This window comes from Hemiscyllium ocellatum, chromosome 45 (genome assembly GCF_020745735.1).
Source record: "Hemiscyllium ocellatum isolate sHemOce1 chromosome 45, sHemOce1.pat.X.cur, whole genome shotgun sequence".
NCBI classification, from domain to species: domain Eukaryota; kingdom Metazoa; phylum Chordata; class Chondrichthyes; order Orectolobiformes; family Hemiscylliidae; genus Hemiscyllium; species Hemiscyllium ocellatum.
This window is the reverse complement of record NC_083445.1, coordinates 11298712-11323956: the sequence shown is the minus strand read 5'-3', so window position 1 is coordinate 11323956 and position 25245 is coordinate 11298712. Positions and strand designations below refer to the sequence as shown.

The window sequence follows — 25245 nt, the reverse complement described above, 5'->3', positions numbered from 1 at the left end:
AGTTAGTCAGTTTGCAGATGACAACAAAATTGGAGGTGTAGTGGACAGCAAAGGAGGTTAACTCAGATTACAACCGGATCTTGATCAGATGGGCCAATGGACTGAGGAGTGGCAGACTTAATTTAGATAAATGCGAGGTGCTGTATTTTGGGAAAGCAAATCTTAGGACGACTTATACACTTAATGGTAAGGTCTTAGGGAATGTTGCTGAACAAAGAGACCTTGGAGTGCAGGTTCATAGCTCCTTGAAAGTAGCGTTGCAGGTAGATAGGATAGTGAAGAAGGCGTTTGGTATACTTTCCTTTATTGGTCAGAGTATTGAGTTTTGGAGTTGGGAGGCTTTTGGAATATTGCGTGTAATTGTGGTCTCCTTCCTATCGGAAAGATGTTGTGAAACTTGAAAGGGTTCAGAAAAGATTTACAAGGATGTTGCCAGGGTTGGAGAATTTGAGCTATAGGGAGAGATTGAACAGGCTGGGGCTGTTTTCCCTGGAGCATTGGAGGCTGAGGATTGACCTTAAAGAGGTTTATAAAATCATGAGGGGCATGACAAAATCTTTTCCCTGGGGTGGGAGAGTCCAGAACTAGAGGGTAGACGTTTAGGGTGAGAGGGGAAAGATATAAAAGAGACCTAAGGGGCAATTCTTTCACACAGAGTGCGGTGCGTGTATGGAATGAGCTGCCAAAGGAAGTGGTGGAGGCTGGTACAATTGCAACATTTAAAAGGCATCTGGATGGGTACATGAATAGGAAGGGTTTGGAGGGACATGGGCCAAGTGCTGGCAGGTGGGACTAGATTGGGTGGACTGAAGGGATGAGTTGGACCGTTTACATGCTGTACATCTCTGTGACTCTATGATGTAAGTGACATCCACATTCTACGAATTATTGTGGTTTTTTTTAAGGAAAGTTGTGATATTGGAAAACGTGAGAAGCATAAGTTTGACTAGCAGCATCTATTGGCTGTATTGCTGCAGGACTGCTTAGAGAAAACAGATTGGCTATACGCACCCTCTTCATTACTCTATGAACCTTTTTTTCATATGTACATCTCCTAAAGCTTGCAGACAGATCTCCCAATTCTTTATAGAATCCCTTGAGTACAGAAAGATGCCATACAGCCCATCAAGTCTGCACTAACTCTCCAAAGAGTGTGCCATCCAGACCGAACCCGCATTTACCAGACCACATCACTGGGGCAATTTCTGCATGGCTATAATCCACCCTAACCTGGCACGTCTTTGAGCTGTGGGAGGGAGGGAACCGGGGCACCCAGAGGAAATCCACACAGAAATAGGGAGAGTGTGCAAACTCCACACAGGCAGTCACCCGAGACTGGGATCGAACCCGGGTCCCTGGCGCCGTGAGGCAGCAGTGCTGGCCACTGAGCCACTGTGCCACCCATTTCGCCAATACCACAGTTGACCACAGCACTGGGGATAGTGGGGGCCCAAACATAATCCTTGATACTAGCAAGGCAGGTATTCTGAGTGAAGACAGCACTCAGCAGCATTCCTTCATGTTCAATTTGGGACTGCGATTGTTGGAGAGTTAGTGGATAATCTCATGGGTGGTTGGACAAACGTGCATAGACATTTTACGGTGGTAGCCATTCAGTCAGATCAGTCTCTGCTGCTGTTGACCTGCACAAACATCTCCTCTCCACCCATCCTCACTGTCCGCTGATTAATTTGGAAATGTATTATGCTGGTACTGACCCACGCAAAACAGAAAGTCTACTATCACTCATCTATCACTACTTTTCCTCCTCTTTTCTTCTTGGTACACCCATCTAACTTTACCTTCACTTCAATGACTTCCACATTCTCTGGGTCATGAAAGGTTGCCCTAGAAACTTTCTTTGCGGATTTATTTGTGACTGTCTTCCCAATGAGATAATACCACATCCTCTAACATCATCCGGTTCAGGAGAAACAGTGTTGGACCCAACATGATGAAAGAATAGTTCGTCTTGGCTAGTCCGGATTACAGCAGATTACGGAATAAATCTTAAACTGCGTTAGCTTCTAGCTCAGAGTGGGAATGGGCTTGGAATTAGTTCTGGATCAGTGGTGCTGGAAAAGCACAGCAGTTCAGGCAGCATCCAACAAGCAGCGAAATCGACGTTTCGGGCAAAAGCCCTTCATCAGGAATAAAGGCAGTGAGCTGGAAGCATGGAGAGATAAGCTAGAGGGGGGTGGGGGTGGGGAGAGAGTAGCATAGAGTACAATGGGTGAGTGGGGGAGGGGATGAAGGTGATAGGTCAGGGAGGAGAGGGTGGAATGGATAGGTGGAAAAGGAGCTAAGCAGGTCGGACAAGTCCGGACAAGTCATGGTGACAGTGCTGAGCTGGAAGTTTGAAACTAGGATGAGGTGGGGGAAGGGGAAATGAGGAAGCTGTTGAAGTCCACATTGATGCCCTGGGGTTGAAGTGTTCTGAGGCGGAAGATGAGGTGTCTGGTGGTGAGGGAGCTGCGGTGAAGGAGGCCCAGGACCTCCATGTCCTCGGCAGATTTGGGGGTGGGGGGAGTTGAAATGTTGGGCCACGGGGCGGTGTGGTTGATTGGTGTGGGTGTCTCGGAGATGTTCCCTAAAGCGCTCTGCGAGGAGGCGTCCAGTATCCCCAATGTACTCTATGCTACTCTATCCCCACCCCCAACCTCCCCAAGCTTATCTCTCCACGCATCAGTCTTTCTGCCTTTATTCCTGATGAAGGGCTTTTGCCCGAAACGTCGATTTCGCTGCTCGTTGGATGCTGCCTGAACTGCTGTTCTCTTCCAGCACCACTGATCCAGAATCTGGTTTCCAACATCTGCAGTCATTGTTTTCACCTTGGAATGATCTGGATCAAGATGAGAGTGGTGCTGGAAAAGCACAGCAGGTCAGGCAGCATCCGAGGAGCAGGAAAATCGATGTTTTGGGCAGAAGCCCTTCATCAGGAATCATTTTATTAGAAGATTCCTGATGAAGGGCTTTGCCTGAAACGGCAATTTTCCTGCTCCTCGGATGCTGCCTGACCTGCTGTGCTTTTCCAGCACCACTCTCATCTTGACGCTAATCTCCAGCATCTGCAGTACCCACTTCTGCCTTGGGAATTATCTGCAGATGACCCGCAGTGTAAGGAAAGGGACGTGGGAAATGAACAGTTTGAATATGAGGCTACATGAGCGTATTCAACACACGGCCACATCAGCCAGTACATCCATGGCAAAAATAGAGAGATTCCTGGTCAGGCATGTGATGGGAAGAAAAATAATTGGAGCCCTCATCTATTTATAGCGCTCTGCTGTGCATGTACATGTTGCCACAGTACCTGAGTGAACATCAATTAGCTGTATGAGAGAAGATGAACAGTCTAGGCATCGCAAATTCAGACTCCGCTACAACAGTCGTGCCATGAATAACATTTTGTAATGTGCAGGCAGGTGACAGGGAAAACAATACACAGTGACAATAAAATTGGGCAGGAGCTTGCCAATGAAACCAGCTGCACCTGGTCTCACACTGCACTCTTTAAGCCCTCTGCAATAATGGCCATCGAGAAAGACCACCAAAATCTTGAGGCAATCAGGGATGGAAACTAAATGCAACCCCAGGTGCTGCCAGACCTGCCGGCTTTCTCCATCCATTTCTGTGTTTTTTTGTTGTTGTATAACGTTAATTGGGTCTGTTTGTTTCAGCTTGGATTACCTGAGCGTTGACATAGCAATTTGTCTGCTCTCCAGGAAAGCAATGCGTCATTGCTGAGTCACAGCACCCTTGTGACAATGAACAAGCAGCGGCCCCAAATAGTCACACTTTAATGCAAGTCATTCTTCCATCAGAACCTCACTCTATTGTCTTTCAATACCTCAGTGTAAACCTGTAAATATTCCCATCTGAGGCTCCCCGCTAAATTAGATTGCGCACCAGTCTGAATCAAAGCCATTCTGAAATTACTGGACCAAATTTGAAGCTTTGATAGTTGTTTTAGTCTAATTCATTTCATTTATCAGAGAAATACGGACTCACATTCACATTGTGTCTTTTACGATTCTAAAACCCTTCAAAGCTTGTGAAATTCTAAGCCAATTAAGTGTGCAGATCCTATTGTAAATACAAAGGTACAGTGGAAACTATTGTCAAGAGAATTGCGAGTAATGCTGTGGGGATTTATACTAAAAAAGGCCTATGGCGTGCTTCCCTACATTGGCAGGGACATTGAATATAAGGATGACAAATTATGCTGCAGCTTTATATAGAAATTTAGATAGGCCACACTTAGAATACGGCATACAATTCTAGTCACCACACGACCAGAAGATAGTGGGTGCTTTGGAGAGGGTACAGAAGAGATTTACCAGGATGTTATGATTTGGAGATGCTGGTGTTGGACTGGTGTGTACAAAGTTAAAAATCACACAACACCAGGTTATAGTCCAACAGGTTTAATTGGAAGCACACTTGCTTTCGGAGCGACGCTCCTTCATAGAAGTCTCACTTCTATCACTGTATTCTAACAGATGAAAGGCTAAACAGACAATCAATTTTTCAATGTACAATTTCAGTTACATCACACTGTAAATTATTGCTATAAATTCTGTGTTACGATCGAGCCCTCCACAATCACCTGATGAAGGAGCGTCGCTCCGAAAGCTATTGTGCTTCCAATTAAACCTGTTGGACTATAACCTGGTGTTGTGTGATTTTTAACTTTACCAGGATGTTGCCTGCTATGGGGGGTTTTTAGCAATGGATAGACTGGGTTTGTTTTCACTGGAACGCAGGAGGTTAAGGGAGTGGTCTGATAGAAGTTTATAAGATGGATAGAGTGGAAAGTGTGAGGCTTTTTTCCCGGGGTGGAGGGGTCAATTACTAAGGGATACCGGTTCGTAGGGTGGCGGGGTTTGGGGGTTTAGTTTTGAAAGATATGTCTGAAGCAAGATTTTCACACAAAGGGTGGTGAGTGCCTGGAACACGCTGCCAGAAGAGGTGGTCGAAGCAGATACAATAGCAGCGTTCAAGAAATACGGATACATGAATACAGAGGGAGTAGAGGGAGACAGATCCTGTAAGTGAAGACAGTTTTAGTATGGAAGGGCAAAGACTTGGAGGGTCTATTCCTGTGCAGTACTGTTCTCTGTTCTAGTTCTTACCTTTCAGAGCCAGGTTTTGCCTCACACCATCTCATCTGAAAGACGGCACCTAAGACAGTGTGGTATTCCCTCAGCACTGCGCGGAAGTATTAACCTCGCTTTTAGGGTCAGGAACTTGGACTAGGACCTGAAACCATTGCCAGTTTCTCAAGAGGGTAACATCCTGCCCAGGCAGGTAAGACTGGCACTTAACAGGCGTTTAATTCACAGCAACAGTTTCACATCTGAATGCAGGTAGACAACATTGGGTTAGACGTGCGTGAGGGAAGTAGAACACAACTGAAGTTGTGACCAGTAAGGTGAAGAAAGGTGCAGTGAGTCCGAGGTACGACAGTGAAGGTGCAGCCAGAAGGACTGAGGAAGGCAAGGATTCATCTGCTCAACATCTGGGCGGCACGGTGGCACAGTGGTTAGCACTGCTGCCTCACAGCGCCTGAGACCTGGGTTCAATTCCCGACTCAGGCGACAGACTGTGTGGAGTTTGCACGTTCTCCCTGTGTCTGTGTGGGTTTCCTCCGGGTGCTCCGGTTTCCTCCCACATTCCAAAGATGTGCGGGTCAGGTGAATTGGCCATGCTAAAATTGCCCGTAGTGTTAGGTAAGGGGTAAATGTAGGGGTATGGGTGGGTTGCGCTTCGGCGGGTCGGTGTGGACTTGTTGGGCCGAAGGGCCTGTTTCTACACTGTAAGTAATCTAATCTAATCAACCCTAAATTCTCTGAAGGAAGTGGCAGCTTTAGCAACACTGGAAAAGATTGACACCATCCAGACCAAAACAGCCCTCTAGATTGGCACCACATCCACCGTGTGCAACATTGACTCTCACTCCATCACCAATACACAGGGGCAGCAGTGAGGACCACCTACAAATCCCCCAGGCTCCTCACCCATGACCAGTACAATCTGGAAGTAGCAGGACTATCAGGTTCATGGGAACACCACCATCTACAGTCTTGCATCTAAGCTATGCAACATCCGGCCTTGAACAACATCGCCATATACCTTCATTGTCACTGGGTCAAAATCCTGGAACTTCCTTCCTAACATCATGCCAACATCAAAGGATTGAGGGGACTCAAGAAAATGGATCAGCACTCTGGGACAATTAGGAGTAGCCTGGCCAGCAGCACCCACATCCTGCATGTGAATAGAAGGGAGGAGGACAGTATGTGGACAATCTACTTGGATTTCCTAAAGTGGATTTTGATCAGCTTCCTCACAAAGGGACGCTACTGTTGGCTGCTGGAATCGAAGGTGGGATCGCACTGTAAGAAGGGGAAGGGGAGTCATTGATTTTAGTCGACGGGTGACTGCATAGTTTTGACAAGGTGACTCATCACCACCTTCTCAAAGTCAATTAGGAAGGAACAACAAATTCCAATGCCCCCCCCTCCTTCCACTGACATCCCATGAAACAGTGGAATATAAAGTGATGGAAGATGCCAGGAGGGGGAGACAAACTCCACAAAGTGCCAGGAATTGATGCTTTTGGAAATAGTGTCTCCATATGCAATTTGAAGGAAACGTACTCAAAGCTGAGGGAGCACAAAGAGGGGGAGATATATCCCTCACTAAGCACCTACTAAAGATGTAGATGTGATGGTAGAGAGTCTGTTCTCTCATCTGGAGATGAGACAGGACAATATGCAGGTGAGACTTGATAAATGACAAGTAACAAATGCATCACTTATTTACCAGGCAATGACCAGCTCCAACAAGACAAAATCAATCTATCGCCCCATGGCCTTCATTGGGCACTGAATCCCCCATGAAGTTACCACGGCCAGAGAGTGAACTGGGGGACCAGCCCATATAAGGACTCTGGCTGATATAGCAGGCCAGGGACTGGAAATTCTTCACTTCCCAAAGCCTGTGCACCCTCTCCAAGTCAGCAGTGTGATGGAATACTCCCCACTTGCCCTGGATGAGCGTGGATCCAACAGCACATGCAATAACCTCGACACTGCCGAGGACAAAGCAACTCATTCGACTGGCACCGTATCCAACCTTCACCCCCTCCACCACCGATGCTCAGCACCAGGAGTGGGTATCAACTATGAGATGCACTGCAGCAACTCAGTGCGGCTCCTTGGACAGCACTGTCCAAACCGACAACAGTTACCACTGAGAACGGCCAAGGGGCAGCAGGTACATGGGAACACAAGGCCTCTGCAAATTCCCCCTTCGAGCCACTCACTATCCTGACTTGGAAATGTATCACTGTTCCTTCACATAGTTCTGGGGATTGGTTTAGCTCAGTTGGCTGGACGGTTGACTTGAGAGGCAGGTGGATCCCAAACACCATGGGGTCAATCCCTGCCCCGGCTGATATTACCATGAGGAATCTTCCTTCTCAACCTCTCCCTTTGCCTGAGGCGTGGTGACGCGCTGGTTAAACTCATCACCAGTTGTATGGGACAGCGATCCTGTGGTCAGGTAAGACTACCTTAACTGGGTCAAAATCTTGATACTCCCTCCCTAACAAGTGGGTGGCATGGTGGCTCAGGGGTTAGCACTGCTGTCTCACAGCATCAGGGGCCCGGGTTTGATTCCAGTCTCGGGGGACTGTCTGTGTAGAGTTTGCACATTCTCCCCATGTCTGCGTGGGTTTTCTCCAACAGTCCAAAGATGTGCAGGTTAGGGTGGATTGGCCATGCTAAATTACTCATAGTGCCCAGGGATGTATAGGTCAGGGTGGATTGGCCATGCTAAATTGTCCATAGTGTTCAGGGATGTGTAGGTTAGAGTGGATTGGCCATGCTAAATTGTCCATAGTGTTCAGGGATGTGTAGGTCAGGGTGGATTGGCTATGCTAAATTGTCCATAGTGTTCAGGGATGTGTAGGTTAGGGTGGATTGGCCATGCTAAATTGTCCATAGTGTTCAGGGATGTGTAGGTCAGGGTGGATTGGCCATGCTAAATTGTCCATAGTGTTCAGGGATGTGTAGGTCAGGGTGGATTGGCTATGCTAAATTGTCCATAGTGTTCAGGGATGTGTAGGTTAGGGTGGATTGGCCATGCTAAATTGTCCATAGTGTTCAGGGATGTGTAGGTCAGGGTGGATTGGCCATGCTAAATTACCCATAGTGCCCAGGGATGTGTAGGTTAGGGTGGATTGGCCATGCTAAATTGTCCATAGTGTTCAGGGATGTGTAGGTTAGGGTGGATTGGCCATGCTAAATTGTCCATAGTGTTCAGGGATGTGTAGGTTAGGGTGGATTGGCCATGCTAAATTACCCCATAGTGTTCAGGGATGTGTAGGTTAGGGTGGATTGGCCATGCTAAACTACTCATAGTGTTCAGGGATGTGCAGGTTAAGGTAGATTGGCCATGCTAAATTACCCATAGTGCCCAGGGATGTGTAGGTTAGGGTGGATTGGCCATGCTAAATTACCCATAGTGCCCAGGGATGTGTAGGTTAGGGTGGATTGGCCATGCTAAATTGCCCATAGTGTTCAGGGATGTGTAGGTTAGGGTGGATTGGCCATGCTAACTTACCCATAGTGCCCAGGGACGTGCAGGTTAGGGTGGATTGGCCAAGCTAACTTACCCATAGTGTTCAGGGATGTGCAGGTTAGGGTGGATTGGCCATGCTAAATTACCCATAGTGTTCAGGGATGTGCAGGTTAGGGTGGATTGGCCATGCTAAATTGTCCATAGTGTTCAGAGATGTGCAGGTTTAAATGGATTGGTCATGCTAAATTGCCCATAGTGTTCAGGGATGTGTAGGTTAGGGTGGATTGGCCATGCTAAATTGTCCCATAGTGTTCAGGGATGTGCAGGTTAGGGTGGATTGGCCATGCTAAATTACCCCATAGTGATCAGCGATGTGTAAGTTAGGGTGGATTGGCCATGCTAAATTACTCATAGTGCCCAGGGATGTGCAGGTTAGGGTGGATTGGCCATGCTAAATTACTCCATAGTGTTCAGGGATGTGCAGGTTAGGGTGGACTGGCCATGCTAAATTACCCCATAGTGATCAGCGATGTGTAAGTTAGGGTGGATTGGCCATGCTAAATTACTCATAGTGCCCAGGGATGTGCAGGTTAGGGTGGATTGGCCATGCTAAATTACTCATAGTGTACAGAGATGTGCAGGTTAGGGTGGATTGGCCATGCTAAATTACTCATAGTGCCTAGGGATGTGCAGGTTAGGGTGGATTGGCCATACTAAATTACCCATAGTGCCCAGGGACGTGCAGGTTAGGGTGTATTGGCCATGCTAAATTGTCCCATAGTGTACCGGGATGTGCAGGTTAGGGTGGATTGGCCATGCTAAATTACTCATAGTGCCCAGGGATGTGCAGGTTAGGGTGGATTGGCCATGCTAAATTACTAGGTAAAAACAAGGACTGCAGATGCTGGAAACCAGATTCTAGATTAGTGTGGTTCTGGAAAAGCACAGCAGGTCAGGCAGCATCCGAGGAGCAGGAAAATCCACGTTTCGGGTAAAAGCCCTTCATCAGGAATAGAGGCAGAGTATGCTAAATCACCCATAATGCCCAGGGATGTGCAGTTTAGGGTGGAATGGCCACGCTAATTTGCCGTTTAGTGTTAGGTGTATCAGTCAGGGGTAAATACAGGGTAGGGGATTGGGTCTGGATTGGTTACTGTTCAGGGGGTTGGTGTAGACTTTCTGAGCTGAGTGGCCTGTTTCCACACTGTAGGGAATCTGATCTAAACAGCGACGGGTGTGGCTCTACCGCGAGGAGGGTCTAGTTTCAAGAAGATGATTCTTCTCAAACTGGGAGAAAGTGGGGATTGCAGATGCTGGGGAGTCACAGTCAAAAGAAATGTATAAACCCTTCATCAGGAAAGAGGGGGTGGAGGGAACGCCGATAGGATGCCACCCCCCCTCCAAATTCCTGACGAAAGCCTTATATCTGAAACATCAATACAACCTCTCCTCGGGTGCCACCTGACCTGCTGTGCTTATTCTGGCGCCATGCTTTACGACTCACTACCCCCTCCCTCCCCCCAAGGCAATTAGGAAGGGCAAGAAACAGTCGGCCTCGTCACATCCCGTGAAAGCATGAAATAAAAGGTGGCTTCCTGATGTTTCGCGAGAACTCGAGGGAGCGTTGCACCGGAGTCAAACGAATTACTTCGAGGAAGGTTTGTCAGAGTGACGGAGGCTGGAGGCAGCAGCGTTGTCGACGGAAGGACTGGCATTTTCTTATAATTCTGGTGAAAGGGCCGCAAAAGCGAGAGAATCCCACCAGTCGGAATTACCTTTGAAGAGGGTGTCACGGTGGCTCAGTGGTTGGCACTGCTGCCTCACAGCGCCAGGGACCTGGGTTCAATTCCAGCCTCGGGCGACTGTCTGTGTGGGGTCGGCACCCACGTTTGCGTGGGCTAGGGTGGAATGGCATGGGAAATTACCCATAGTGTTCGGGGATGTGCAGGTTAGGGTGGATTGGCCATGCTAAATTACCCATAGTGTTCAGGGATAGGCAGGTTAGGGTGGATTGGCCATGCTAAATTACCCATAGTGTTCAGGGATGTGCAAGGTAGGGTGGATTGGCCATGCTAAATTACTCATAGTGTTCAGGGATAGGCAGGTTAGGGTGGATTGGCCATGCTAAATTACTCATAGTGTTCAGGGATAGGCAGGTTAGGGTGGATTGGCCATGCTAAATTACCCATAGTGTTCAGGGATAGGCAGGTTAGGGTGGATTGGCCATGCTAAATTACCCATAGTGCCTAGGGATGTGCAGGTTAGGGTGGATTGGTCATGATAAATTACCCATAGTGCCTAGGGATGTGCAGGTTAGGGTGGATTGGTCATGCTAAATTACTCATAGTGTTCAGGGATAGGCAGGTTAGGGTGGATTGGCCATGCTAAATTGCCAATAATATTCAGGGATATGCAGGTTAGGGTGGGTTGGTCATGCTAAATTACCCATAGTGTCCAGGGATGTGCAAGTTAGGGTGGATTGGTCCATGCTAAATTACCCATAATATTCAGTGATGTGCAGGTTAGGGTGTATTGGCCATGCTAAATGACTCCATAGTGTTCAGGGATGTGCAGGTTAGGGTGGATTGGCCATGCTAAATTGTCCCATAGTGTTCAGGGATGTGCAGGTTAGGGTGGATTGGCCATGCTAAATTACTCATAGTGCCCAGGGAGGTGCAGGTTAGGGTGGATTGGCCATGCTAAATTACCCATAGTGCCCAGGGATGTGCAGGTTAGGGTGTATTGGCCATGCTAAATTACTCCATAGTGCTCAGGGATGTGTAGGTTAGGGTGGATTGGCCGGGCTAAATTACCCCATAGTGTTCAGGGATAGGCAGGTTAGGGTGGATTGGCCATGCTAAATTACCCATAGTGCCTAGGGATGTGCAGGTTAGGGTGGATTGGTCATGATAAATTACCCATAGTGCCTAGGGATGTGCAGGTTAGGGTGGATTGGTCATGCTAAATTACTCATAGTGTTCAGGGATAGGCAGGTTGGGGTGGATTGGCCATGCGAAATTGCCCATAGTGTCCAGGGATGTGCAGGTTAGGGTGGATTGGTCCATGCTAAATTACCCACAGTGTTCAGAGATGTGTAGGTTAGGTGCATTAGTCAGGGCTAAATGTAGAGCAATAGGGTACGGGAATGGGTCTGGGTGGGTTACTCTTCGGAGGGTTGGTGTGGACTTGTTGGGCCGAATGGCCTGTTTCCATACTGTAGGGATTCTGTAGCAGAGAGGCGGGAACTGTGAAGTTGTCCTTCGCAAACCAGGAATAAGGAGGTAAGAGAGTTCCATTGGCATTGTTCACATCAGGGTGTGTGAAGCTTCTGAGTTCATTGATTATAAACTGCGCTGAAAATTTCTCTGGGGATTGAGTAAGGATGCAAGCCGAGATGTCTTGCTGCAATTATACAGTGACCACACCCAGAGGATTGGGTTTGCAGTTTTGGTTTCCTTGTCTAGACAAGAGTGTTCAGGAGATGGAGGAAGTCCAGCAGATTTATCAGACCGACTTCTCGCAAGGTTGAAATGTGAAGAGAGAGTCAAATTCAGAGCTAACTAATATAGTTAGCGAACTATACTTACTGGGAGTTTAGAATAATGACAGGGGGACGCTCATAGAAACCCATAACTTTCTAACAGGACCACACAGGGTAGATGCAGGAGGGATGTTCCCAATGACCAGGGAATGCAGAGTCAGGGGTCACGGTCTCATGATATGGAGTAGGACATTATTGACGGAGATGAGAAATATTTTTGCCTTAGATTGGTGAGCCTGTAGGATTCGTTACCACAGAAAGCAGTTGGGGCCCAAACACAGAAACCCCACAGTGTGGAAGTAGGCCATTTGACCCATCGAGTCTACACCGACCCTCCGAACAGCATTCCACCCAGGCCCGCCCCACTTCCCTGTAACCCTGCGTTCCCTGTGGCAAACCCACCCTTGGACACCATGGGGCAATTTAGCCTAGCTAATCCACCCTAACCCGTACATCCTTGGACTGTGGGAGGAAACCGGAGCACCCGGAGAGAATGTGCATACTCCACACAGACAGTCATCCAAGGCAGGAATTGGACCTGGGTCCCTGGCGCTGTGAGGCAGCAGCTGCCATGCCACCCCACTGACTGCCTTTTCCTCTGCTTTCTGCCTATCCACTCCTCCTCACAAACACTCACCCCATCTCAGCTTTCTCTCCTTGGTAAGGGGCATAGATCGGGGGGTGGGGGAATGGTCATCTTCCTTTACTTTCTCATGGAAAGTGGGCATCACTGGCAAGATTAGCGTTTGTCGCTGTCCCTAACTGCCCCTCAAATGGGTGGCCTAGCAGGCCCTTTCAGAGGGCAGTAAGAGGCACTCACATTGCTGAGGAGGTGGAGTCACACATAGGCCAGACCAAGTAAAGGTGGCAGAATTCCTTTCCTAAAGGCAATCAGTGAGCCAGATAGGTTTGTACAACAATCGATGATATGTCGTGGTCACTGTCACTCAGGCTAGGCTTTGATCTTATTGACCAATAGCAACGTGCGCCCAGCAGGTCTGGTCAGATGGAAGGCTTGTTCAAGCAGAAAGTGGATGTCTGAGTCTCAGGAGGAAGTAAAGCCTATACAGAGAGAGAAAGCTGGTCACCTGCCTATCAGCCCTGTGCTGACTAATCTATGTGTCTGTGTGCACGTGAGTGTAACTGTACATATATGTGTGTGTATGTGTGTATGTGTCTGTGCGTGTGGCAGAGTGTGTGGTGGTGTATATGGGTATGTATGTGCATGTGTTTGTATCTGTGTGTACACATATGCATCCGTGTGTATATGTGTGTATCGGTATGTATATGTGTGTCTGTGCATGTGTGTGTGTCTGTGCATGTGTGTGTGTGTGTGGTGTATATAGGTATGTATGTGCATGTGTTTGTATCGGAATGTACACGTTTGCATCCGTGTGTATGTGTGTATCGGTATGTATATGTGTGTCTGTGCATGTGTGTATCTGTGTGTGTGCAACTGTGCATATGTGTGTATTTATAACTCTGCATGTGTGTGTCCATCCATGTGTGTGTGTGTGTGCATGTATGTACCTGCGTGTGTGTATATATGCGTGCGTGTGTGTGTCTGTGTGTACCTGCATTTGTATGTGTGTGTGTGTATACACTTGTGCGTGTTCAGGTGCACTGGAGTGTATGTGTGTACATATGTGCATGTGTGTGTGTGCACTTCTGTGTGCATGTGCCTGCATGTGTGTGCGTGTGTGTGCCTGTGGGTGTATGTACATACCTGTGTGTGGGGCAGGGCAGGGGCACAGCAGAGGAGGGTGGTACTGCTGGAATTGGTGTAGACTCTACTCATGACTAAAAAGTTAAGCATCTACCATGACGTGATGACGACTGGCAGCAGATGAGTGCCGCTGAAAGTCTGGTACTTTCTCGGCAAGTGAATAGCCTTTTCAAGAAGTTGGCTACTGCCTGTCTAACAGAGGAAGCACTCTTTGTGAGAGGTGTTTCAAACAGCAGCCTCTCACCTGGTCATTGTTGGAGCTCCTCAGTGTCACTGATCAAGGGATGGTCAGCCTCACAGACCAAGCCCTTCCCGTGTGTAGGCACAGAGTGGCTGTCCTGTGCTGTTGGGAAATAAGGAATTCATGTCTTAAAAAGGCTCCTAATTGTCTCTTTAATCACCTGAACTGTGTTCTTGTCAGTTGGCAGGTGTTGTTAATGGCATATCAATCATATTATCCAAGTTAGAGATAAACAAGTGAAGAGCGCTGATTAAATACCCTGAGCACATATAAAGTGAGACTGTTGGGACACTGAAAAGATTGGTTAGGGAGGAAGCAGACGCATGAAATGTTGCATTCTGGAAATAAATCTAATATTAGGACTAAGAGTGGTGACTGATTTCTCACGTTAGTGTTAGCCTTCTGAGTGATTTAAGATGGTTGGATCCCAGCGGATTCACAACTTGCACTGGGATAAGCGATGACAGGATGGGCTCTACCCTATGGGCAGCACGGTGGCTCAGTGGTTAGCACTGCTGCCTCACAGCACCAGGGACCCAGGTTCGATTCCAGCCTCAGGCGACTGTCTGTGTGGAGTTTGCACATTCTCTCCGTGTCTGCGTGGGTTTGCTTCAGTTTCCTCCCACAATTCAAAGCTATGCAGGTTAGGGTGGATTGGCTGTGCTGAATTGCTCATAGTGTTCAGGGATGTGTAGGTTAGGTTCTTTAGTTAGGGGAAGGGAATGGGTCTGGGTGGGTTACTCTTTGGTGGGATTAGTGTGGACTTGTTGAGCTGAAGGGCCTGTTTCCACACTGTTGGGATTCTATACTCTCTGGAATCCACCTCCTCTGATCTGGGAGAATCCTACACAAATTTTTCTATCCCCATACCTCTTTTTTGAACAGGACTGCCCACTTCCGAGCACGGAATATGAAAATTCCAGAACGCAAGAGCAGAAAATGCTCTGCAAAAATGAGAGATAAAGCATTTAATGGGTCATGGGGTAGTCCGCCAATTACCCTGTACTTAACCTGGTGTCAAAACGTAATTGGGTGTAATTGATGCTGAGACCAGTGAACGTAATTGGAAAATAGAAACATAAAATTAGCTAAATGGACATCAAAAGAAAACAGAACAAGCTTTCCAGGCGTACTATTTTACATCCATGCTTTCAAACATGATGTCATATGCTAGTTCATAACTGTGAAGCTGTCAATGTCCACCTTCCTGTAGCTAGCGGTGGCGATTACCAGAGTGAAAGAGAAAGAAAGAGAGACTTGCATTTCTGTGGCGCCTTTCGTGACAACAGCATGTCCCAAAGCGCTTCACCAGTGACGCAGAGATAGCCAGTGATGTAAAGTGGGGGATGCAGTAGCCAATTTGGATGGAAGGGGAGTTTCCACTCACTGTAGTGTGGCATTGAGCTGATCAATGGGAATGTTTGGGGATGTCGCCTTACGGATAAATAGGGATTGGGAGAGTGGGGGGGTGCTTGATTAGATTAGACTTACAGTGTGGAAACAGGCCCTTCGGCCCAACAAGTCCACACCGACCCGCCGAAGCGCAACCCACCCATACCCCTACATTTACCCCATTACCTAACACTATAGGCAATTTAGCATGGCCAATTCACCTGACCCGCACATCTTTGTGACTGTGGGAGGAAACCGGAGCACCCGGAGGAAACCCACGCAGACACGGGGAGAACGTGCAAACTCCACACAGTCTGTCAGCTGAGTCGGGAATTGAACCCGGGTCTCAGGCGCAGTGAGACAGCAGTGCTAACCACTGTGCCACCGTGCCGCCCCGCTTGTTCGAGGGGATTCTTCGTTGCTCCTCTTCAGAAAGGGGCTGTGATCTTTACGCCTCTTGGCGTGTCAAGACCCCATCCAAGAGACTGCACCGAATTTGGAGATCGAATCAACCTAGGGTTTTGCGATCTAGACCTTTGAAATGTGCTGATTGAGCCACATATGAGGAGAATATGTCGAAGAGAGAGACAGAGAAATCAACATTTTGAGTCTGAAAAGTGAGCCAGGCTGGAATGCTCTTCAGAGGGTGGGGTTAGACTCGATGGGCCGATTAACTTCTTGCCGGGATTCTATGGTGGGCTGGTGAAGCCGTGAAGAGGTTTCAGGGAGAGTGGAAGAGATTAATATATCGCAGGAATAAGATCAATGTAGAATGTGCAAACCCTGAACCGCAAGCTCCACGGTTTCTGTGATATGGTGGGGCCCTACATCTGGATAATCAAGCCTCAGAGATACATGTCTCAGGTCACACGCCGATGAAGCACAAACAGAAGTCGCTGGAAAAACTCAGCTGGTCCGACAGCAGCTGTGGAGAGAAATCAGAGTTGACGTTCCGGGTCTGGAGACCCTTCCTCAGCTTTTCCAGCAATTCCCGTTTTCCAGCTCTTGCGGGTTTTTTTTCCCCCCGGTTTCTCTCACCTCGGTGAGGTCGGTCTGGTGAAAGGCAGACCCCGCAGCCAGGCCGCGGCTAGTGCAATCGTAGCCGCAGAGTCACAAAGAGGCACAAACAGAAGGCCTCTTCTCCCTCAGGCGGCTCGGGAAATTCGGCATGTGTGGAAGGACCCTCACCAACCTCGACAGGTGCACCACCTCTGGGTGCCTCACGGCCTGGTGTGGCAGCTGCTCTGCCCAGGACTGTGAGAAACTGCAGGAGGTGGTGTGCACAGCCCAGACCATCACTGAAGCCAACCTTCCATCCATGGACTCCTTTACGCCTCTTGCTGCTGCAGAAAGGCTGCCAACATCATTAAAGACCCTTTCTACCCCAGTAATGTTCTCTTCCGTCAGGGGGAAAATACAGAAGCCTGAACACACACACACACCAACAGGTTCAGGAACAGCTGCTTCCTGGCCGTTATTAGACTGATGAATGGACTCTTGAACCTCAAATAATGCTGATCTTGTTAACGCTGATCTCGTCCAGCACACGCCATGTGCAATATAACCTGTACACCTCTGTCTAAGCCTTTCTGATCTGTACGTCCTTGCTTACTGTCATTTGCCTGTACTGCTCACCAACAAAGCTTGTCACTGTACTTCGCTACACGTGACAATCAATCAACCTTAGGGATCTACAGCACAGGCAAAGACTGTATCAAAAATAACCAGCAAACAAATCAAGTTCAATTTTCCAGCACTTGGCTCATAATCTTTTGTCTAGATTAAAGTGGTGCTGGAAAAGCACAGCAGGTCAGGCAGCGTCCGAGGAGCAGGAAAATCGACGTTTCGTGCAAAAGCTCTTCAGTAGAGACGAGGCTCATAATCTAGTGTGCTTTGGCATCAGAAAAGTCAAAGTATTTCTTCAACGTTATGAGGATTTCTGCCTCTTCCAGGCAGTGAGTTGCAGATTCCCATGACCTTCCGGGTGAGAGAGAGATCCTCACTTTTCTTGTGAACCTCCTGCCCCCCCCTCACCCCTTGTCAATGATGCCCTCCCCCCACCCACCAAGGGGAAACATCTCCTCCTGTCGATGCTGCCGGTGAAGAGGTTACAGAAGAGCAGGAAGCTGCTGGGATTGAGAGTAATATATCGCAGGAACAAGATCAGTGGAGAAAGTGCAAACCCTAAACCACAAGCTCCATGGATTCTATTGTGTGGTGGGGCCCTACATCTGGATAATCAAGCCTCGTAGATATACATGTCTCAGGTCTCACAGGATGGTGGAAGGTGGAATAGATAGGAAACTCATGGAGGAGGCTGGGATGAGGTTGGCGGAGGATCCTCGGCTTTGGGAGTTCAAGGTGTTGCAAATATCCTCTGGGAATTGGATTTATGAATATTACTTGATTTATCATTGTGGGAGAAAGTGAGGACTGCAGATGCTGGAGATCCGAGCTGAAAATGTGTTACTGGAAAAGCGCAGCAGGTCAGGCAGCATCCAAGGAGCAGGAGAATCGACGTTTCGGGCATGAGCCCTTCTTCAGGAATGAGGAGGGTGTGCCAAGCAGGCTAAGGTAAAAGGTAGGGAGGAGGGATTTGGGGGAGGGACGTTGGAAATGCAATAGGTGGAAGGAGGTTAAGGTGAGGGTGATAGGCCGGAGTGTGGGTGGGGGCGGAGAGGTCAGGAAGAAGATTGCAGGTTAGGAAGGTGGTGCTGAGTTCGAGGGTTGGGACTGAGACAAAGTGGGGGGAGGGGAAATGAAGAAACTGGAGAAATCTGAGTTCGTCCCTTGTGGTTGGAGGGTTCCTAGGCGGAAGATGAGGCGCTCTTCCTCCAGCTATCGTGTTGCTATGGTCTGGCGAATGGAGGAGTCCAAGGACCTGCATGTCCTCGGTGGAGTGGGAAGGGGAGTTGAAGTGTTGAGCCACGGGGTGGTTGGGTTGGTTCGTCCGGGTGTCCCAGAGGTGTTCTCTGAAACATTCTGCAAGTAGGCGGCCTGTCTCCCCAATATAGAGGAGGCCACATCGGGTGCAGCGGATGCAGTAAATGATACATGTGGAGATGCAGGTGAATTTGTGGTGGATATGGAAGGATCCCTTGGGGCCTTGGAGGGAAGTAAGGGAGGAGGTGTGGGCGCAAGTTTTGCATTTCCTGCAGTTGCAGGGGAAGGTGCCGGGAGTGGAGGTTGGGTTGGTGGGGGGTGTGGACCTGACAAAGGAGTCGCAGAGGGAGTGGTCTTTTCGGAACGCTGATAGGGGAGGGGAGGGATATATATCCCTGGTGGTGGGATCCGTTTGGAGGTGGCGGAAATAACGACGGATGATACGATGTATATGGAGGTTGGTGGGGTGGTAGGTGAGGACCAGTGGGGTTCTGTCCTGGTGGCGATTGGAGGGGCGGGGCTCAAGGGCGGAGGAGTGGGAAGTGGAGGAGATGCGGTGGAGAGCATCGTTAACCACGTCTGGGGGGAAATTGTGGTCTTTGAAGAAGGCGGCCATCTGGGTTGTTCGGTATCGGATTTATCATTGTCACATGTGTCGGGATGCAGTGAAAAGTATTGTATTACGTGCTGTCCCCTTACATAAGTACATCAGGGGAATAGAACAGAGGGCAGAATATAGTGTTATAGCTACAGAGAAGGTGCAGAGAAAGATTGACTCTAATTTATGATGGGTACATTCATAACAGCAGCTGTTCTTGAATCTGTTGATGTTTCAAAATTTTCTATCTTCTGCCCAATGGAAGAGGTTGGAAGAGATGATAACCAGGGTGGGAGGGGTCTTTGATGATACTGGCTGCTGTCCCGAGGCAGCTGGGTGTATAGATGGAGTCAGTGGATGGGAGGCTGGTGTCTGTGATTCACAGGACTGCGCTTACAACTCTCTGTAATGTCTTGCAGTCTTGGGCAGAACAGATGCCAGACTGCACTGCGATGCATCCGGATAGGATGCTCCCTGTGGTGCATCTAAAAAAAATTGCTAAGAGTCCTTGTGGGCTTGCTGAATTTCCTGATCCTTCTGAAGAAGTGGAGGTCTGCTTTTTTGACCGTAGCAGCACGATCAATCAATACTATGTGCCGCGGGTTAAACCAGTTTTGGAATTGAGGGGCTGAGGTGGGGTACTCAACCAAGTGTTGAACCCCTGACTTGCAAATGGGAAAGGTTTCAGTTCCTAATTCAGGGGCGGGGGGACCCTGGAAGTCTAGACCTCTCACCAGCAAGGTGGAGGGTAGAGATAAACACATGCTTCATGTCTGCCATACTAGGGGGCTTAGTCACTCAATTAGCACCTGCAAAACAAACTGTGTGCAGCTGAATTTCTGTGCCTGTGTTTCCCGACAGGGTTATTTTTATTAACCCGTGGGACGTGGGTGTGGCCAGCATTTGCTGCCTGTCCCTAGTTGCCCCTTGAGTCGGTGGAGGTGAGCTGCCATCTTGAATCGTCGCAGTTCACCCTGCTGTCGGTAGATTTCCCCCCTCCCCTCAATGACACCCAAGTGGAGAAACAGAAGGGACCGGGGGGTGATAGAGGAATAACGTGATTAATCGGGAGCTGGGTTGGTGGAAAACAGGCCAAGAAAACTGGGCTTTGGAAATTAAGAGCATCAAATATGCAAATCAGGAATCAATGTTGAATTTTGATGAGACACTGTCTGGAATTCTAGGTGTTCCTTTAATTGAAGGGGAACTGGAATGCTGGAAATTGTTAAAGGAAAAGACAGAAAGAAAGAAAAATTTTACAGCATTTCTCATTCACACTCGCTGCTCCAAAGTACTTTGCTGCCAATTAAGTATTTAAGGCTTTACAAGGAAGTTACCAAGGTTTGAGTGACAAGGAGAAGGCTGGGACCTTCTTTCATTGGAACGTAGGAGGCTGAGGGGTAACTGCATCAAAGTTTGTAAAATCTCAGGGGGGACATGGATAGGGTGAATAGCCAAGATCTTTTTCCCCAGGGTAGGAGGAGTCCAAAACTAGAGGGCGTTGGTTTAAGGTGAGAGGGGCAAGATTTAAAAGGGACCTGAAGGGGAACTTTTTCACGCAGAGGAGGGTGTGTGTATGGAAGGAGCTGACAGAGGAAGTGGTGGAGGCTGGTACAATTGCAGCATTTAAAAGGCATCTGGATGGGTATATGAATAGGAAGGGTTGAGAGGGATATGGACAAAATACACGTAAATGGGACGAGCTCAGTTTAGGAAATTGGTCGGCATGGATGAGTTGGGCTGAAGGGCCTGTTTCCACGCTAGACGACTCTATTCTTGAAGGATCACGGTTATAAATGAGGAAATCTGTCAGCCAATTTGCATATAGCCAGCTCCTACCATATTAACAAGACCAGGTAATCTTTGATGTTGCCTGAGGGATAAATATTGACCAGGAGAACCCTTCTTTAAAATGCATATTTGATAACAAATGAGAGGGCAGCAGGGCGTTGGGCCACCATTTCACATTAACTCTGACGGCACGCACCACCGGAGGGTCAGCCTGAATTTTGTGCCCAACTCCAAAGAGTGAGTCTTGAACATACCAACCGTACCCTTTCACAGTGGGTACAGCCTGCACACTCTCAATCTACAGACCAATCTGCTCTCTCACAAAGGCTCATCATGTTCTCGGGATAACCACCAGTTATTGTTTTTGGAGAGCAAATTGTTTTTGGAGAGCCGTCACTGTAACATGCGATCGCAGTGAGGTGCTGCTAAGAGCTAACGAACGTCCAGTTGAAATGCTGCGCCAATTAAGTCACGACAGGGTACCTTGCCCCAGAAATGGAAGATCGTTTGATCAAGACGGTACGTGCTACTGAGTAGTTCACCCTGGAATATGTTGTCAGCTTGGGGTTACATTCAGGAGTTGCACAGTTTCGCTTTTGTGGCAGTCCTCATGATAGTCCTTCCTCCCCGTCTTTCCCCTCTCGCCTCATGGACATTGTCCTGGCCACTCACTCACTCTATTTGTAGAACTAGGAGCAAGAGTCGGCCATTCAGCCCCTCCAGCCTGCTCCGTTATTTGGTACGATCATGGCTTGTCATGTCTCAGCCTCGACTCCATGTTCCTGCCCGCTCTCCCTAACCCTTTAACCCATTACTGATTAAAAACCCGTTTACCTCCTCTTTAAATTCACTCGATGGCATCCACTGCACTCTGGGGGAGTGAATTCCACAGATTGGTGGGAAGTGGTTTCTCCTCATCTCTGTTTTCAATTTGCTCTCCCTCATCTTAAGCCAATGACCTCTCGTTCTAGCTGACCCCAGATGAGGAGCCATCTCTCTGTGTCTGCTTTGTCAATCCCCTTTACACCCCTCAATCAAATCTCCTCTCATTCCTGTAAACTCCAGCGAGAATAGGCCTAAACTGCTCAACCTCTCTTCGTAAGACCCATCTTGGGAATCAATCTAGTGAACCGCCTCTGAACTGCCTCCATTGCAACTATATCCCTCCTTAAGGAATGGGACCAAAGTTGTCTGTAATTCTCCAGTGCAGTGTCCCTAATGCCTTGTACAGTTGCAACAACGCCTTCCTACTGGTATACTCTACTCCTTGAGCAATGAATACCAAAATCCCACTTGCCTTCCTTGTTACCTGCTGTAACTGCATACTAGCTTTCTGTGGTTCACACAGAAGAACACCCAGATCCCTCTGCACTGCAGTACTCTGTCGTTTCTCTCCATTTCGATAATAAGTTACCGTCCTATTGCTATGGATAACGTCACTCTTAAAACTTCAGCTGCCAAACTTTGGACCATTCACCTTACCTTGGCCCGTACCAATTTGTAAATTTCTTATTTGTTCAATGCAGCTTATGTTCCCACTTACTTTAGTGTCATCTGCTAAATTTGGCTAGAGCACCTTCTATCCCTGCATTCAAGTCAGATTGCAAATTGAAACATATTGAGACCAGTGATGAGTCAGATCTCCCAACTTGAAGGGTTAACACGAGATTCAGATTTGAACATATCGTAGCGCCGTTTAGTTACAATCGTTACCTTAAAAACAAGTGTGCAGTGATAATACAAGCTGAAGGGAACATGCATTGAGGGAGTACTCTGCTAATGAAATCTTACACAAGTAAAATGAGTGAAATGTAACAAGAGAGATACGGCTGAACTTAGAGGCAGGAGCAAGATGAACATGCATGCTACTGAGAGACCAGACATTGAAACAGAAATAGCAATGTGTCATCATGCCAGGAAAAGATCAAATTAGCTCGAGATGTGATAAGAGGCAGCCGGCTCGAAATTAACAGCAATCCAGTCATTTCTGTGAACGGCTATTGTGTGGAGACACCGATGCTAAGTCAGGTGAGCAACGGTGAGATTTTGTCTCAAAACAACGATCCATCAAAGGACTTGGGCTTAAGCGTGTTAGAGTTTGAGCGAACGGACGGGTTATTACCAGGGTTCAGGTTATTTCGACAGGGCGAATAATGAGAGAAAATGTAGGTAGTGGGAGTTGGGGTTATGCAGAGATAAAACAATGGTCAGTGTCTTAGGGTGGGGGATTTCAAGACTAGGCAGCATATCTTTAAGGTGAGAGGAGAGAAATTTAAAAAAGACCCGAGGGGTCAATTTTTTACACCGAGAGTGTGCGGAATGAACTTCCTGAGGAAGTGGAGGATGGGGGTGAAGTTACTATGTTTAAATGGCACCAAGGACATGAATAGGAAGGATTTGGAGGCGTGCAGACCAGGAGCAGGCAAGTGGAACTAGTTTAGTTTGGGATTACATTTGAGCATGGACTGGTTGGACCAAAGGGTTTGTTCGTGTATGGCGCCATGACTTTAGAGGATTGGTTCTTACTCAGCGAGTTGCTCTGATCTGGAATCTTCTGCTCACAACCATGACGGAAGTAGATTCAATGGCCATGTCCGAGAGGGTAGGGAAATGTTTCACGAAGGAGTGACTTCCAGGGTTATTCAGTGAAGAACAGCAGCGTGAGACTCAAAGGGTAGCTCTCGCAAAGAGCCAGTTGGTGTATGATGGGCAGAGTGGCTTCCCTTGCTTCAGGCAGCATGATGTCAGGGTAGGTATGGTTGTGCTCTTCCCCATTGGCTGGTGAAGAGAGAGAGGACGTTTACTTGGAATGAATGAGGGTGGATCTGTGAAGGGTTTCCCTTCTTTCGCACAGCCCAGTAGTGGAAAGGAGAGGACTGGGGGTGGGTGACTGAGGGACAGTCCCTACCATTGTTCATAAAGCAGTAAGTGATAATAAATGGGAAAGGTAAAAGGACAAAAGTGAGGTGGAGATGGGAGGATACATGACTCTACCTCAGGGACAAGCCTGCTTAGAGGGCTGAATGGCCTCATTTTGATCACCCAGTGTTTGGATTAAAAAATGATCCCCTATCTACAGGTGCTTGGAATCCACCACCAGGGCAATTTCTTTGATGGACAGCTACAATGTTCAATGGAGGAGGTGGGGGGGGGGCAGTGAAATTGGGGTGGTTCAAAGGCTCTGGACTATACACTGAGGTTTTCGAAGGGACAGCACCAGAGAAGGCCCATTGACCATTTTACTTGTTACCATAATTCACACCATGGGGCAGGCTGGAGTGAGGGGTATGGGTTACAACAGGTTTGTATAACCGCAGTTGGAGGAGAGTCTCCCTTTCCTGTTCAAAGATGGAATTCTATCAACTCCATTAAGCCCTTACTACTTAGACTTGTACCTTATGGGGACTCAAAAGCTCAACATCGGGACATGAGGGTAAGTCAGTGATGAAGCTTGTGATTTCCTGCATGTTAGCCCACATAACGTATCCTGTTAGCTGAGTTCTTATTGGGTCAGATATCTGGAAGTTGGCTTGCGACAGTGATTACTGACAAGGCTACCATCTCACAGATTTATATACAGTCTGGACTCTATGCTTTCTGATTTGTTGTTCATCACGTACACTGACCCCATTGCAAGGAGAGAGTGACTGAAGATGAGCTCGGCTAAATCATATACCACATGTTGCGATGCCATGGAAAACTAGATTTCCAGTCTGTTCTTGAATCTGTGCTGTGACACAGCTGTCAGTGGTACACGATGGAGCTTAATGTCACACACAGGGTAGCTAGTTTTAAACCCCTCTGCCAATGCTGCTTAGAGCTATGGAGTCCGACAGCACAGATACAGTCACTTCAGTCCATGCCGAAACATTATCCCAAACTAAACGAGTCCCACTTGCCTGCTCCTGGCCCATATCCCTCCAAATCTTTCCCATTCATGGACTTATCCAAATGCCTTTGAAACATTGTAATTATACCCGCATCCCTCACTTTCTCAGGAAGTGCATTCCACACATGAACCACTCTCTATCTAAAAGAATTTCTCTTTTTTTAATTCTCCTCTCACCTTACAATTGTCCCCCCAGTCATGAAATCCCCCACCCTAGAGAAAAGACCACTACCATTAATCCTATCTATAACCCTGACGATTTTATAAACTTCTATCAGGTCACATCTCAACCTCCCCCCACTCCATTGAAAAAGGTCCCATCTATCCAAAAGAGAAAATGCTGGAAAATCTCAGCAGGTCTGTCAGCATCTATAAGGAGAGAAAAGAGCTGATGTTTCGAGTCTAACTGACCCTAAAAAAAAGGGGAGAATTAGGGAGGTATTTATACGAGGCCCAGAGAAGGTGAGTCATGGCTCCAGAAGTAAAGCTAGCAAAGAGGCCCGAATTTATTGCTATCTCTGCTTCTGGAGCCATGACACACCTTCTCTCAGCCTCGTGTAAATGCCTCCTTATTTCTCCCCCTTTTGTTAGCTTT

General features: G+C 48.0%; 1 protein-coding gene across 10 annotated transcripts in view; it reads right to left on the bottom strand.

Annotated features, from left to right (window-relative positions):
• LOC132836036 (ELAV-like protein 2) overlaps window positions 1-25245 on the bottom strand; it is a 98213-nt gene that overhangs the window by 934 nt on the left and 72034 nt on the right. Inside the window, exon 6 of one of the 10 annotated variants that reach the window (XM_060855248.1) lies at window positions 22071-22073. The exons of the other annotated variants lie outside the window; for them this stretch is intronic. Within the exon in view, the coding sequence (XP_060711231.1) occupies window positions 22071-22073 (3 nt within the window). The remainder of the gene's footprint in view (window positions 1-22070; window positions 22074-25245) is intronic. 10 annotated transcript variants of the gene reach the window in all.